A 16,606-nucleotide genomic window follows, 5' to 3' on the forward strand; every position below is an offset into this window, starting at 1 on the left:
GAAATGTTTTGTTATAAGCTTCATTGACACTGATGAAACTCGTGCTAGATTCACAAACTGCATTGTTTCATCATTTAGGCTTGTTAAACTCTGTCTAATGCCAATACAGAGGTATATGTATAAATCACAGTAGTCCTAACTCTAATCACAAATATGAACTAATTATTTGAGGCACTCTTAATTAGTTCATATAGAGCTAAATAAATGGGCAATATTCTTTTGTCATTAGCCTCATTCTGTTTACGTTTTGTAGCCATTGACTGTGAAGACATTTTGCTTATTGCAAGAAAATCTCCCATGAAAAAGGCCGAACAGTGCTTACATAACAATCGGTATATGACGCGTCGTTTCACAGGTGGCTGTCTCTTTTACAGTATATGTTTTGCCAGTTACAGGTCTGGAATAGGTGCTGTTAGGAGGGTGCATAGGGCAAGTCTTGCAGTGGGGATGGTCACAGAGGTAGGTGGCATGGGGTAGGGAGATGGGTGCAGAAGGAGCATAGGGCCTGACAAGGATATTGTAGAGATCGAGAGGGCGACAAAAAGCTATTCTAGGTGTGGTGGGCAACATCTCATTTCAGGGCGGGATTTTAGGAAGTCGTGGCCTCAGCATCCTCCCTACCTAGCCTTCCAAGAATTCCTCACATCCAACATTGCTTCACAACCTTTTCTCAGATCCCTCCACCATGACCCTAACCTATCCTCTGCAGAACTCCAAGCTCTACATTTCCTTAAATCTGATGACTCCATCATTATCCTCCATAGCAGACAATGAATCCATCACTGTGGTATTTGACTGGAAAGAGTATGTTAGTGAAGGTCTATGCCAGCTTCCTGACACCTCTAGATACAGTATCTGCCATCAAGATCCCACCCCTGTGATTCAAACTGACCTGCAATCCCTTCTAAAAATCTCAGGTCCCTCATAAGGACTTACACCTCAATCCGTAAAACTTCTTACCCCACCCAAATCCATGCACCCCACCTTTTACCTTCTTCATAAGATCCACAAACCCAATCGTCCTGGTCATCCTATAGTTGCTGGCTTCAAAGTACCCACTGAACTTATATCAGCCTTAGTTGATCAACACCTGCAACCCATGGTACAAAGAGTTCGCTCCTACATTAAAGATACCACTCGTTTCCCTAGATCATTTGAAAACCATACCCATCCCATTCCCACCACACACTTGTGCTTGTCACCACTGATGCCACCTCCCTCTATACCAACATCCCCCATGTACATGGTATGTCTGCTGTTGAACATTTCCTCAGTCAATGCCCGCCTGATTCCAAGCCTATGACACCATTCTTGCTCACCTTAATCAACTTCATACTTACCAGAAATTATTTCACCTTTGAAGGCAGACATACAAACAGATCAGTGGTACGGCCATGGAAACCAGGATGGCTCCTTCCTATGCCAACTTTTTCATTGGTCGCTTGGAGGGGACTTTCCTGGGATCCATAAGCCTTCAGTCCCCAGTTCGGTTTAGATACATTGATGACATTTTTGTTGTATGGACTCATGGTGAGGCTGACCTGTTAAAATTCCTGTAAAATACCTCCTCCCACTTAAATTTCACATGGTCCTATTCCCAATCCCGTGCCATTTTTTATGTTGATCTCATCCTCACCGAAGGCCAGCTACACACTTCCGTTCACATCAAACCTACTGACAAACAACAGCCCTTACAGTTTGACAGTTACTACCCTTTCCGTATCATTCTTCTCCCACACAGCCTTGGCATTTGAGGCAAATGTATTTGTTCGGATGCAGGCTCTTTACAGCAATACACCACCACTCCCACTTCAGCCTGCACTGGACGCAATTATCCCAACAGCCTAGTTCAAAAGCAGATTTCCTGTGTCATCACATCCAATTACTCACCAGTATCATACTAGTCTTGAACGTATCAACCAGTTACTTCAACAAGGCCATGACTTCTTAAAATCATGCCCTGAAATGAGATCCATTTGTCTGAGATTTTTCTCAGTACACCTAGAATAGCTTTTTATTACCCGCCCAATCTCCGCAATATCCTTGTCAGGCCCTATGCTCCTTTAGCACCCATCTCCCTACCCTATGTCTCCTACCCCTGTGACCATCCCACTGCAAGACTTGCCCTATGCACAGTCCTACCAGCACCTATTTCAACCCTGTAACTGGCAAAACATGTACTATCAAAGGGAGACCCACATGTGAAATGACATGTCATTTACCAACTGTTACGTAAGCACTGTTCCGCCGTTTACACTGGCATGACTACCACCAAGTTATCAGTCAGGATGAATGGGCATAGGCAGAGGGTGTATACAGCCAACACACAATATCTTATTGCAGAGCATGCTGTGCACAACATGGCAGTCATGACCTCGGTGCCTTTTTCACCACACATGCCATCTGGATAACCCCCCCCCCCCCTCACCCCCGACACCAGTTTCTCACACCTCCGCAGGTGGGAACTAGCACTACAACATGTCCTCAGTTCTCGACACCCATCTGTCCTTAATTTACGTTAATTCCTTCCATCTCAGCATTTATTCACAGTAACTACTCCTTTCTTCATTACATTTTAGTTTCCTACATCTTTCATTTTCTGACTTATCTATTTTCGCCGTCCCCCAACCCACCTCCGTTACATACAATGCACTTAGCTTATCTCTCGTATTAACTCGTACACAATGTTTTAGTAGTAATGTCTGTTTTGTATATTTACCCTGTCTTCCACCTTTAAGCTCTCAGGTTTTCAAATCTTGTCCAGTGCAGTCCCCAACAATCAGTCTGTCCTTATCATCCCGTGCGATAAATCTCCTAGGACCTGGGGTTCTGGGTGACTTTTCTTAACTGTACCCCTTTCCCTAAACCTCTCCGGTTCTTTTCGTTCATCGCTCTTCCTTCTCCTTCAACTCTTCTGCCAGAAGAAGGAGCCATTGGCATCAAAAGCTTGTAAAAGTTAAATCTTCGTATGACGTACAAGTTACTTGAAAGGCTATTGTATAACAGAATACACATCGAGATATTGGTAAAGATTCTTGTGGACTGTTACTGGCGTGACCACGTCCATTCCAGTATTCTGAGCTGCATTCCATCAGCTAACTTGAGAAGAAAGAATAATCTTCTGAGAGAATATAAAAAAATGTGCAACAACCAGCAGCTACCAATTTATGTGCATATACCACCTATCCAAATCAACAGACTCTACTCCAGACATCCCCACTGAAAACAGCTGGAACATAACTTCAATCTACATAAAGATTGCACACAAGAATGATACGACACTACTCCACCATGCCTTCATAGCTTTCTTCAAGCCATAACAAAACATGGGAACTTACTCTGCCACAGAGAACATACAGAACTCAACAGGATCCAGACCAACAACGGGAGATGCGGTGGCCAATTACAGATACAGATGGGGAGAGACTACCTCTTCGAAGTACACCTGTGGCTGTCAAACACTGACTGTCAGGCACACTGTTGAAGAGTGAGCCCTCAAAATTTGTACCCTGGAAACCCCTTGGACTTCTTGGACGCTACAGCAGATGTTATAAATTATACAAATAATGGGTCTGTAAATTTGTAAATCATGTACACAGTTTATTTGTTCTTCTGCAATAATGTCTAATTGTCGCACAATTAGTAACAATAAAGCGGAGATGCTGAGTCACAGAAAAGCATATCAAAAAGACTGTCACAAATAAACTTTCGGCCAACAAGACCATTGTCAAAGATAGACTACACACACGAATGCAAACGCAACACACACACAACTGCAGTCTCTGGCAACTGAAGCCACACTGCAAGCGGCAACAGTATAGCATGATGGGAGTGGCAATTGGGTGGGGGTAAGGAGGAGGCTGGGATGGAGAGGGCAAGGGACAGGAGGGTAGGAGACAGTGGAGTGCTGCTGGGGAGCACGTAGGGATGAGGGGAAGAGATGGTAGGGCAGCTAGGTGCACTCGGAAGGTTAGATGGAGGGCATGGGGGAGTGGGGAGGGGGGGGGGGGGATGCAGAAAAGGACAGAAGTAAAAAGACTGCACGTGTTGGTGGAATGAGAGCTGTGTAGTGCTGGGTTGGGAACAGGAAAGGAGCTGGATGGGTGAGGACAATGTCTCACTGAAACAACCTTGTACAAAAACAAATATCCCGTGCCTTATCTTTCCAGTCGGCCGCCACCTCCCAAAATCTCACTGTCCAGCCACAGAGGGGCATTCCCCTCATAGCTCTGTACCGTCCGGGACTGGAGCAAATGAATTACATCCTCTGCCAGTGTTCCGACTACCTCTCGTCATGCCCTGAAATGAGAAATGTTCAGCCCACTATCCTTTCCACCCCTCTCACAGTAGTATTCCACTATTCACCGAACCTACACAACATACTAGCTCATCCCCACATAACACCTGCTCCCCCTCCCACCACCACCTACTCCAATCGGTCACAAACATCACCTGTCCCATCAAAGGCAAGGCTGCCTGTGGAACCAGTCATGTGACCTACAAGCTAAGCCGCAACCACTGTGCTGCTGTTTATGTGGGCATGACAACCAACAAGCTGTCCATCCACATGAATGGCCACCGACAAACAGTGGCCACGAAAAAAGTGGACCACCCTGTTGCTGAACACGCTGCCCAACATGACATCCTTTACTTCAATGACTGCTTCATAGCTTGTGCCATATCAATCCTTCCCATCAACATCAACTTTTCTGAGTTGCGCAGGTGGGAACTCTCCCTGCAATATATCCTATGTTCTTGTAACCCTCCTGGTCCCAACTTTCATTAGTCATAGTCCTCACCCAACAGGCACCTACCCTGTTCCTAATCCAGCATTACACAGCTCTCATTCCACCAACGCACTCAATTTTTTTACTTATCTCCTGTTCCACTACCTTTCCCGTCCCCCCCACCCCCAACCACCTCCTTCTGCCATCCATCAAACCTCCCAACTGCGCCTAGCTACACTATACTCTCTCCACCTAGTCCCTGCACACACCCCAGCAGCACTTCATTGTCCCCCTACCCTACTACCCCTCCTCCTTCCCGCCCCAGCCTCCTCCTTACCCCCACCCTGTTGCTACTCCTTTCATTCACTGCTGCTGCTGCTGCTAACAGTGTACCCTCAGCTGGCGGAGACTGCAGGTGTGTGTGTGTGTGTGTGTGTGTGTGTGTGTGTGTGTGTGTGTGTGTGTGTGTGTTGGTGCGTTTGACAAAAGCCTTGTTGGACGAAAGCTTATTTATTTCTTCAGTCTTATTGTTGTGCCTATCTGCGACTCAGCATCTCCACTAAAGGGTGAGCGGCAACCTTCCTTTTCATAATATTGTTACATTCCATCCTCGATTTCTCACTGTTTGATTAGTAATAATAAAAGTAACCAGACATCTTCAGACTTAGATATATAGTGGGACTGCAGTTTAACAGCATTTACAATTTCTCTACTTTACTACAAGCTGTCTCCAACCAGAACGTTCTATTGGAGATGGAATGCAGCTGCCTTCCTAAGATGTTTGAAATGACACACACAGTTATAAGAAGACTCATAATTTAACATGGAATCCGAACCATAATGCAACTCACCTTTTTTTATACATACACATCATTTCCTGGGGTGAAAAAAGCAATAAAGTGAGAGAGAAGAAAAAAAGAGAAAAGAAAAAGAAAAAAACCTATGATTAACTGGAGACTGAATGCCAGAACTGTGGATTTGTAGTATGACACTCAACCAATTCGATGCCGAGCCACACACCATCCTTTGCCTTCCCCTATATATCCAATCCATCATAACAATAAAAATCATTTAGGAATATGTCTCATGTGAGAAATTTTCTATTATATTAAGTTCAGAATAAAAACTTATTATGGATTTACCTTGTGGCGTTGGACAACCTTATTTATCTCAATCGCCTGCATAACCTTCTTGGATTTCTCAACAAAACGAAGTGTGTTGAGAGTCTCAGCCATGTCAAGTTCTGAAGGACTTACACACGCTATCATGGCAATCATATTATGAATCTGTAAAGAGCCTTTAACGCCAAGATAAAGACAAAATACTATATGACAAACTTATAAATACAAGAACTGTTACAAAGGAATATAAATTGATCCTGGAAATGAACCCAGGATATCCAACATTACTAAACAAAATAACAACAATAAATTTAACTAACTAATTTAACCACATGTCAATATACAACTCTCCTAGGAGACTGTATTTGTACACATTCAATAATCGGTGCTGCACCTAAAATGCAAGGCTTGAAAGAACACTTTAAGTGAATAATGAAGTTTTAGACAACTGCAAGTGACATGTAGGGCTCTATCTGCAAAAGAGACCGTGAGACATCCACCCCCCCTCCCCCCCCCCCCCCCCCCCCCCCACACACACACACACACACACACACACACACACACACACACACACACATATATATATATATCAGAATGTGTAGATTTCCGGCTCACCTCCCTCTCCCTACCCTGAAGAAATGTGTAAAGGACAAATTAGTGTGTGTGTTATAATGAATATTAAATGAGATTCTGAGATTGCAATACTGTGGTTGCATGTGGATTACACTGGTTAAAAGAGCCATGGCAACTGCAGTCATCTAGCAATGAGAAGGTAGACCACAGATACTGTCAGACATCAATGCCATCACTTGCACAGAAAAAAAGCAACCAACCAGAGCTGGCCACTAAATTTGACAGCCATTGTTATTACAACTAATGTAATGAATAAAATCACTGCCCCTTTGCCTGTCTGGGGATCTTGGTAAAAAAATTTCAAAAGTGTTAATCCTGAGCAATCATCCTGAAGCACAGTTATGTATCATATTCTAGACTCTTATATTAATACACAGTAAGGTAGGAAACAGAGTGCACTTCACCTCTCAGACATTACAAAATATTGTGTAAAATGACAGTGGGAGAGCTGAGGGCAGGTTAGAAGGCAAACCTGAAAAAGGAAAAGTCTTCTCTCCTCCCTGGCAGGAATAAAAGTTGAAGAGCATTATAAGATTTGCTCTGATTTTTGTTTTATTCTTTTTGGGTAGGAAGTGTAGGTCAGACTTTGCGAAAGAATTAGTGGGGTATTAAGTTGTTTTCTATTATTCAACACCTTTTCGACCAATGTATAAAAGTTTGAATAATAAATAAGTAGAGGTCCAGTACCCCATGTTAATTTTCTTAGGTCCAGTTAAAAAGAAAAATATTTAAATTAGCAAATGGTCAAGAAACATCATTAAGTTCAGGTAGTCAGATGTAAATTAATTTTAAAATATTAATCAAAAGATTTTAGATTTTTTTTGTCAGTGAAATAATAAAAGTGCTATTTATTATTTTTAATGTGATCCTTTGTACCTTGCCATTAGTACCAATATCCATTACTTCTCTTAAGGTTAAGTACTACTCCATTGGAAACCAAGCAGTCAAGGCCCAATAAAACTTTCAGTTTAAAATCCACTACCAATAACACGGATAACTGGATGTGCATTTCTCCTCAAGCTGTTTTCTTTTGGAATGAGGTGAACATTGGTTAATATGAATGAATGAGATTTCTATTTTTCCTGATTTTCCACACAAAATCCCTAAGATAATATACTAGCTTCACTTCTGGTATCCACTAACAGATGTACTATTTTAGAATACCATTTCCTAATTTCTTATAAGAACCAACACATTACCTTCATCCATAGAGGAAAATACTTCTCCATTATTCATAATATCTTATTGGTCAGTGTTCTATTCTTACAGATCCATGCACAACTAGCAGGTGATCCACTACTGCAAAGGGTTATCGAATTATTTATAGATATCATGAGTATTCAAAACACCTGATGAGACTGTTTACACAATTGCACATAATACACACTTAAGAACAAGCTCCAATCAAACCACTGGGACACCACATTTGGCGCCCTCTGACTGATGTGAATTATAGTAGAGCAGTGGAAAGAGAGCGACTATTGCAAAACAAGAAAGATTTTGCTACGAAAATAGGATGGTTGCCCTTGACAACAGACATTAACAAGACTATTTAAAAAAATTAGAAAAGAAAAGAAAAGAAAAGAAAAGAAAAGAAAAATCTACTTTGGTAGAGCGAAGTCATGAAAAATTGTTTATTAGCAGTGGGAAAAAGCAAATTTATCTGACTACAGTGAATTATCAACAAAATACAAAAAGGAGTGATGGCACCAGTTGATGAAACACAAATTGCTGATAACAAAAAAGCGAGAGCAGCCGACCAAGCAGCTTGCTGTCTAAGAAAACGTGTCCCTGCTTTGATTATTCATCAGGGAAATCTATGCGACGAGACCACTAAGACTTTGCTCCACGGCACCAACACCAGACGACCCACTGCTGTTTCAGTCCAGCCCACAAATCCAGTGCACTGATAAGTGCCAAAAAGTTTTATTAGTAGTTTGAGCAGGATGTTGTGATAGTCAATAGTATCACGTAAAATTTATTTACAAAGGCAATTGAATTGTAAATGACAGTGACCCTGCGAGTGAGAGTGTCTGTGTTTAAACAAAAACATAATCTTTAAGAGTATGTTGTGTATCTGTGCTCATGTGCCAATAATAATATGTAAAATGGCATCATAAATACTGATAGGCCTCTGTGATTTACTATTTGAACTAACAAATTAGTTGATACATGACTTAAGAGATGATTTAAGCAAAATAACACACAATACCACAAATGAACTGAAGAGTGAAAGAAAAAAGTGTTTGCTATCATAGAAAATACAAAGACTAGTTCAGAAAAGCTGGTAAACGATTTACATATCCGTATCAGTAAATAGAGGCAAGAGAAAGTAGAAACAAACAATAGAATATTAGACTTACAAAAGTCATTAGATTCATATAAAAGGGAGGCTGGAGACGAAAGGACAAACAATGTGGTTTTGTGAGGAACAAGGTACGAGAACAGTTCCTAGAATTTAACAATACTTTACTACAAATGAATGAGAACAAGTAACATCAATTCTGCAATGTGCATGGCCAGGTGAGAGACATCCAAAAATGGCTAGAGACTTTAGGGATTGAAAAGGACACTAGTTTGGAGGAAAAAATGAAAGCTATAGTTGATCAGAGATATCATGAATAAGATTTTATCTTCAGTAACACATCTCATTTGGAGGAAGATGCTTTGAAGACAGAACAAGAATTTAATTAATTGTGGGATGAAATAGAGAAAATAAAGTTGAAGCTAGAGAAAAGAATAAGATTGAATACTACTGTGGTACCAAATGAAACTTCAATTAGGGAGCAGCACAAATTTGGCAAAGCAATTCCCTAATTGTCACAACCCTTGCCTCGACATTGGGAAGATTCCACAAAAGTAAATCCTGCATTGAGTTATCAGACAGGGATGTGGCTGAATGGGGTACAGCACATTCAGAAGAATTCAGATCAAGGGACGACTTTCAGGAAATCTTTAAAACAAAGTATTGGTCTGAGGCTGCATAGGAAAAATTAACTTTGGACCTACTAGACCCAAAATATTTTATCAATTCTTGAAGTAGCTATTAGAAATATATAGAGTGACATCTGACCAGGGGGAAGTATTTAAACAACCAACTGGAGAAAATACTTACTAAAAGTACTCGTGAGGAGACTCCCTTACTTTGTTAGAAAATAAATATAGTATTGAGGTTGGTCAACAGTAAACAATCTTTTTATGTTCTATTGGAGGTTTAGATATTTCAAATACGAAGTGAGGGGAATTCATATGAAGGGACAATACATCTCACAAGGAACATGAGAACAACCGACACTCAAACAGATTTCAGAAAAGAAAAGAAACTAATTTTTCCAATGTCAATAATGCTTCACAATGATGTAATAATAAAAGGAAGTGGGAACAACAAAACATAATATCACATATGTTTGTATCCAATCATGCTGGAAACAGAGAATGTAAGAGCAATAAATGTAACATCAAGATACGTCGACGCCACAGAACAGATGCCCAAATGTTGGGAAACAATACAAGTCTAGGGGCCAAAGTCAGGAGGTGGAACATTGTAAATTCATTGAAACCTTAGAAACCATGGCCTTACATGGTCTATGTGCTGTAATGCATGTAAGGCACCAAGTTAGTCAATGCATTACTTCAACTTTTCCTTTTCCTTACACTGATTCTTCACTCTCTTAACATTCTTTCATCAACAAATCACTATACTTCTACTGTCCTATCTTATTACTTAAAATACATATAAAGAAATACTGTAAATGTACCTGCAATGAAAAATGATGAATAACCATTATTAAATATAAATATATTTTATACCTGTGGATATCAGGTAGCATGTAATGCTCTACATTAAAGGGAGAATAAGATAATTGAGTTCTAACTACAGGGAAAATCTACAACAGTGCAATACCATTACAATTACAATGTCTTGACAAGTGTGTGACACCAACTTTCACACTCACTTATCTTTTATACAATGTGCATATGTGGGGTTGGTTTTAAATATATTGTATAGGGGCTCAGTGAACAGAAGAAACAACAGGCTTGAGACTAGTGGCTTGGAAACATGGCTGTTTGAGGACACAGGCCTAATACGCGAGTAGAAACTCACCTGCACATACACACAAACACACTAACAAGTAAATACTAACAGATACAAACAAGAAAACACTTATTGTACTGAGGTTGCTTTTGATGTTAGCTACATTATCTTTGTGTAGGGCAGGGGGAGAGAGTGGAGGGACCATTACAAAAGTAAGCCAGGTTCTTAGAAGGAAGTGAATGCTGTGCTAACATCTTAAATATGCAGATAACAGTTAACTGAACAGGAGAAACAGGGTATGAAATTACTACAAAGCAGCTCCATTGTTAAGATGGTAACACAGAACACCTCAAAGGAGAGGAACAATGTAAAGGTACTGGGAGAAAGAACATGAAATATCTTTTAAAAAATTAAGGGTAGTGTTATGTAGGAGGATGAGAGCCAAATTAAAACAATATATGCAAGGAGGTAAGGTGCTCCACGAAGTAGTATTAAGGGCAGCAAAATGTGTATACATACGGAGATTAGGTGGTAAATAGCCTAGGTGGATGACCTGGGCCACGCCTTAAAAAAAAAGTTTAAATGGAATCACTGCTGAGATGACCTATGCCTTGGTAAGATGGACTCAGGGACAAGATGATCTGTAGGGAGTAAATTAGATTCGATATAGAACACTGACCCATAAGGTATCATGAATAATGCAGGAATATTTTCTTCTCTGAATGTAGGTAATATTTTGGTTATTGTAAGAAATTAAGAGACACTATTCCAAAAGCAGCATCCAAACGACAAAGCAGTATTAATTGCAGTGATAATTTTTGCAGGAGAATAACAAAAGAGTTACATATTATGATGTAAAGAAATGTAAGTGAAAACTTTCACACAAGTTCCAAAATTGGAATCTGGTTCCTCATACAGGCACCAGAAAAATAAATTAAAAAAAAAAATATGTTCTGAAAAATGTGCAAAGGTATACAAATATTGTAAAAAATAAACTGAAATCGAATTATGAAGTTTCTATTTCCCCTTGATCTCAAAAGAAAATAATATGAATAGTACTAAAAGGCATGTGTAAAGTGTCAGTATCAGTAATAAAATATTAAAAAGGCGTTAAGTTATTCAAGAAGCACTACAAGCTCAAGAGAAATGAATGATTCCGACATATTTCACCTCCATGGCGGGATATGTAGTGTCACAGGGAAATAGCATGTCACACTCAAGGTTTAACTTAGCTGACAAAATATGTCTGAAGTTAGGAAAAGAGAACAGACAGTTCACTGTGTGTGAAATACTGTGTAGAGATGGAGTAACCTAGGGAAGCTGTATGTCTGGGGAGCAAAACAAGTGTTAAAACATCACCACCTGCTCTGTGATCTGGAGCCGCTTCCTCCTTATTCCGTGTTGGTGCTGCACCAGAGATGAGCTCAGCACATGGAATAGCACCGTGTACGACAATGTGCAACCGGATTCTTCCTGTGCAGGGATACCAAGTGGTGCCTATCTAGACCTTGGCTGGCGATCTGTCACATACAGAGCATTGTCTGCTCTGGCAATTGTAATATTAAATTGATGTTCTGCAAGGTGTTAACATAAAATATTGTTTATTATGTTGAAGAATATATAAGTTAACACTGATGTCTCGGTGTTTGTTGATTTGGTGATGTTAGTTTGACAGCAGCCTATCTTTCAGCTCAAAGCACTACTGCCAAATGAGGAAGAACAATCAGCACGGCAGATTGGAACTGAGCAGTGAGTCCAGTTGACTACTGCAAACGGCAAACGAACTATCTACGGAAATTATGAGTTTTCAGATCACCTTATGAGATGGTGTAGGCACTTGCACATTCTACGCATGTAAGTACAAGCATCAACCAAACCACAGGTTCCAAAAGAAAAAGGTTGAGGAGGAATTCACATCCAGAAATCCAAGTTAGTAGTAACGGATTTGACACTGAGAATTTTATTGGGCCTTGACTGCTAAGTTTCGAATGGAACAGTACTTGACCTTAAGAAAAGTAATGGTTACTGATGCTGACAGTAAAGTAAAAAGGATAACATCAAAAAAACACTAAAGGCAGAAATCAGAATTCTGAATCAAATAGGAACAGCTGTAGAAGTCAGTAATCAATAAAGACACAACGCAGAAAAATTGTTAAATAGCAGCAGTTCAGTAGCATTCACGAAAACAGGGTTCGGAAAGAGAAAGTACAAAATCAATGTGAAGTACCAAAGTGTTGGGGGAAACGCAAAAGAACCAGGTAAAAAAGTTACCGGCAGCAGGAGAACACACATATGAAGTGTGATCGAAATGTAATGGATATTTTCTTAATTTTGTGGCCTTTACACATTCACTTTTCAAATTTTTTTGTCTTGATATATGTGTTCCAGATGTATGTTTGAATTTTCAGCTGTTTTGGGTATTTAGTTCATTGTTGAGAGTCAAAAAGGTTATACATGTTTTCAACTGCTCAGCGAATTTTTACTTACAAAAAAGATGGATCAAAGAATCTGCATTAAATTTTGCTTGAAAAATGGAATAAACTGCAGCACTGAATTTGAAATATTGACTGTGACTATTGGCAATCTATTATGAGTAAGACAAGAGATTACAAGTGGTATAAATGTTTCAAAAATGGTAGATAAGAAGTTGTAGATGACAACTGCCTTGGACATTCTAACACATAATCACTGATGACAATGTGGAAGAAGTAAAGAAAATGGTTCTGTAAAATTTCTGTATCACCATCAGAGAGGTTTCTGATGATGTTGGCATGTCGTCTGGCTCATACCAAGCCAATTTTTTCAGATGTTTTGGGCATAAAACATGTAGCAGCAAAGTTTGTTCCCAAACTGTTCAATTTTGACTATAAATTATGTCAGGTAGACATCACTCAGGAACAGCTGAATGATTTCTTTGATTATGATGGGTTAGTGCAGAGTTCTTACCTTATGGTCGTGCATCAGTAAGAAATACTACCTGAACCAATGTGAAGAAAACAACCAGAACTGTGGCAAAAACATTTACAGGAATTGCCTCACAATAATGCTCCCACTCAGACCTCATTGCCTGTTTGTGATTTTTTGGAAAAAAAAAAAAAAAACCATTATATTGTCTCAGTCACTGTATTCATCAGATATGACCCTCCTGTGACTTCTTTCTATTCCTGAGGCTGAAGAAAACCATGAAAGGACTTTTTTTGTGACCACTGATGAGATAAAAACAGAGTTGCTGAAGGAGCTGAACACCACAATGAAAAGTGAATTCTAGAAGTACTTCCAAGATTGGAAAACAAGCTGGCACAAGTCTATTATATCTGAGGGGGAATTACTTTGAAGTGGACAAAATTGATGTTAGTGAATAAATAAAGATTCTTTAAGAAAAAAAAATTCCCATTACTTTTTGAGCACACCACATAAAAGGGTAGAAATCTGCAAGTTTTTGAGCCAGTGCCACCTTCTTCTGGCAGAAGGGTTGACGGTGAAGGAATAGGGATGAAAGTAGAAGACTCCCCTGACCCATGGTTCTGGTCAACTTTTCCGAAATCTCTCCATTTCCTAATCCTCAAATTGATCTGAAAAGTTGATGAAACAGTTAAGTTGCTTCTAAGAACACATCGTATGAAGCGACATTCCCACTGGCCAGAGTTAATATCCCAGCTTGAAATCGTTTTAAACGATTTGCCACACTTTAGCACAGGAATGGCACCCTGAGAAATTGTAAAGGGAGGAATAATAGGTGAACCAGTGTTAAAGGAGATTAGTTATCTGTGAATAGAATGACTTGAAAAAGAAACCATAAATGAAATTGTTAGAAAAAATTACGAAACAGTGCACAATAAATAATACAACCAGTATTGAATGTAACAAATGTTAATAAATTTAAGACAGATGAGACAGTATATGTTAAAAGGATTAATAAGAGCAATAAATATGGGAAGGAAACAGAAATTCTTTCAACTGTTTAAAGACCCATAAATAATATTAAGAATCCCTCATCCTGAAGTGGTAATACACTTAGGTGACAAAAAGTCATGGGATACTTCCCAGTATCATGTCGGACCTCCCTTTGCCCAGCATCCTGCAGCAACTCAAAGTGGCATGGACTCAACAAGTCACTGGAGGTCCCATGCAGAAATATTAATCCATGCTGCATCTATACCCATCCATAAGGTTGTGTTGCTGGTGCAGGACCTTGTGCACAAGCTTACCTCTCTATTATGCCCCATAAATGTTCGATGGGTTTCATGTTGGATGATCTAGGTGGCAAAATCATTAGCTTGAATTATCCAGAATGTTCTACAAACAAATTGCAAAAAAGTGTGGCCCTCTTGACATGGCGCACTGTCATTCTGACCAGGCCTCATTTTTACAGTTATCTAGGGGCCAACCAATATGGTCACAAGTCCAGGAGATGCGCTGCATGCAATAGCATACCATTAACACAGTTACCTAAGTCAGATGTCTGTTGCCATAGCCTACCAATGCCAAATTTTGCTGCACTGTCTTAAATGATATGTTTGTTATACGTCTCACATTGATTTTTGTTGTCATTCCACACTCTGTTGCTTGTCTGTTAGCACTGACAACTCTATGCAAATGCAACTGCTCTCGGTTGTTAACTGAAGGCCATTGGGCACTGGGTTACTTTGGGGAGAGGTGATGCCTCAGATGTGACATTCTCCACACACTCTTGACACTGTGGATCTCAGAATACTGAATTCCCTAATGAATTCCAAAATGGAATGTCCCATGTGTCTAGCTCGAACAACCATTTCTCGTTCAAAGTCTGTTAACTCACGTTGTGCCACCATAATCACAATGGAAATCTTTTCATACGGCTCACCTGATGACAAATGAGAGCTCCACCAAACAGTGAAGTCATCAGTTCCATCGGATTAGAGAAAGATGTGGAAGGAAGTCAGCCACGCCTTTTCAAAGAAGCCATCCCAGCATTTGCCTGAAGTGATGTAAGGAAATGACGGAAAACTTAAATCAGGATGGTCGGATGCGGTCTTGAATCATCATCCTCCATAATGTAAGTCCAGTGTGCTAACCACTGCACCACCTTGCTCAATAAAGAGAGAGTGAATTGTCAAGCTACTCAAAAAAAAAATATATAAGAAGATGACTGTCTCCACAACAATGACAACTATTTTATGGCACATACCATAATGATGGGATGGTTGTGACTTTACAATTAAAGTTAGGAAACCAAATCAATCATATCTGCCAGGCTATATGAACTGTGCACAATGGCCACCTTAAATTTTAGTTTTTATTACAATTTTGTATGTATTGCAAGTGAATTTATATAATGGCAGGTGAGAAAAGAGTGAACCAAACATTCTTGCTAATATGTGTATCCATAATGTGTTCTCTGTTCTTTTTTCCATCTCATACAGTATAAGCTCTATGTGTAGTGTATATAAATGCAGAGGGAGTGTCGGGCTGGAGGCAGCTTTATAATACAGAATATGGCTACTACAAAACCCGAGGGGATAATAGAAAGTAATTCTGGTGTCTGTAGTAACTGCACTAGCTGGAGGGATGACTGTCTTAAGAAACGAGTTTAATTAGTGTAAGTATTAAAAATAAAACATTACTATGAGGTCATTTTATTTATTGTTGCCAAGTGCATGGAAAGATTATAGAACTGATAGAATAGTTTATGAACAAGTAGGGTTGGCAAATTACAATTAAGGTTTGTTAAGTGAATAGAGGCAATGTTATACTGTCATTTTTCAGGAAGAATAAAGTCACTTACTTGTCACTTACATCAGTAACATGGATACCTTGGAGCAAAAGAAAGTTCTTATGAATTAGGAGAAAGATAATGTGTGGTGGGAGAAGAGTTACGAAGTGATGTTAGGTGAATTCCCTGGATCGATATTTTTGTTATGTTAAGCTGAGGAGCTGATGATGGTAACGGAAGTATGTAGGTAATGCTTGGAGTAAACTGACTAATTTGAGATGCTTTTAGCTTCAGAGCACCCAAATGAAAAGGAAAAGTTGTCCTAAACAAACATGTTCTGACAGTGATGTGAAATAGCTATAAATCAAAGGAAGTGAAATGGTTATCACTTGCTGAA

At 39.6% G+C, this 16,606-nt stretch overlaps 1 protein-coding gene across 5 annotated transcripts in view; it reads right to left on the reverse strand.

The window, feature by feature from the left end:
• Nucleotides 1-16,606, reverse strand: part of LOC124716797 (kinesin-like protein KIF22) — a 331,625-nt gene that overhangs the window by 126,485 nt on the left and 188,534 nt on the right. For all 5 annotated transcript variants that reach the window (XM_047243381.1, XM_047243349.1, XM_047243365.1 and 2 more), the window contains exon 7: nucleotides 5,870-6,024. In XM_047243381.1, the coding sequence (XP_047099337.1) occupies nucleotides 5,870-6,024 (155 nt within the window). The remainder of the gene's footprint in view (nucleotides 1-5,869; nucleotides 6,025-16,606) is intronic.

This window comes from Schistocerca piceifrons, chromosome 1, assembly GCF_021461385.2.
Source record: "Schistocerca piceifrons isolate TAMUIC-IGC-003096 chromosome 1, iqSchPice1.1, whole genome shotgun sequence".
NCBI lineage: Eukaryota > Metazoa > Arthropoda > Insecta > Orthoptera > Acrididae > Schistocerca > Schistocerca piceifrons.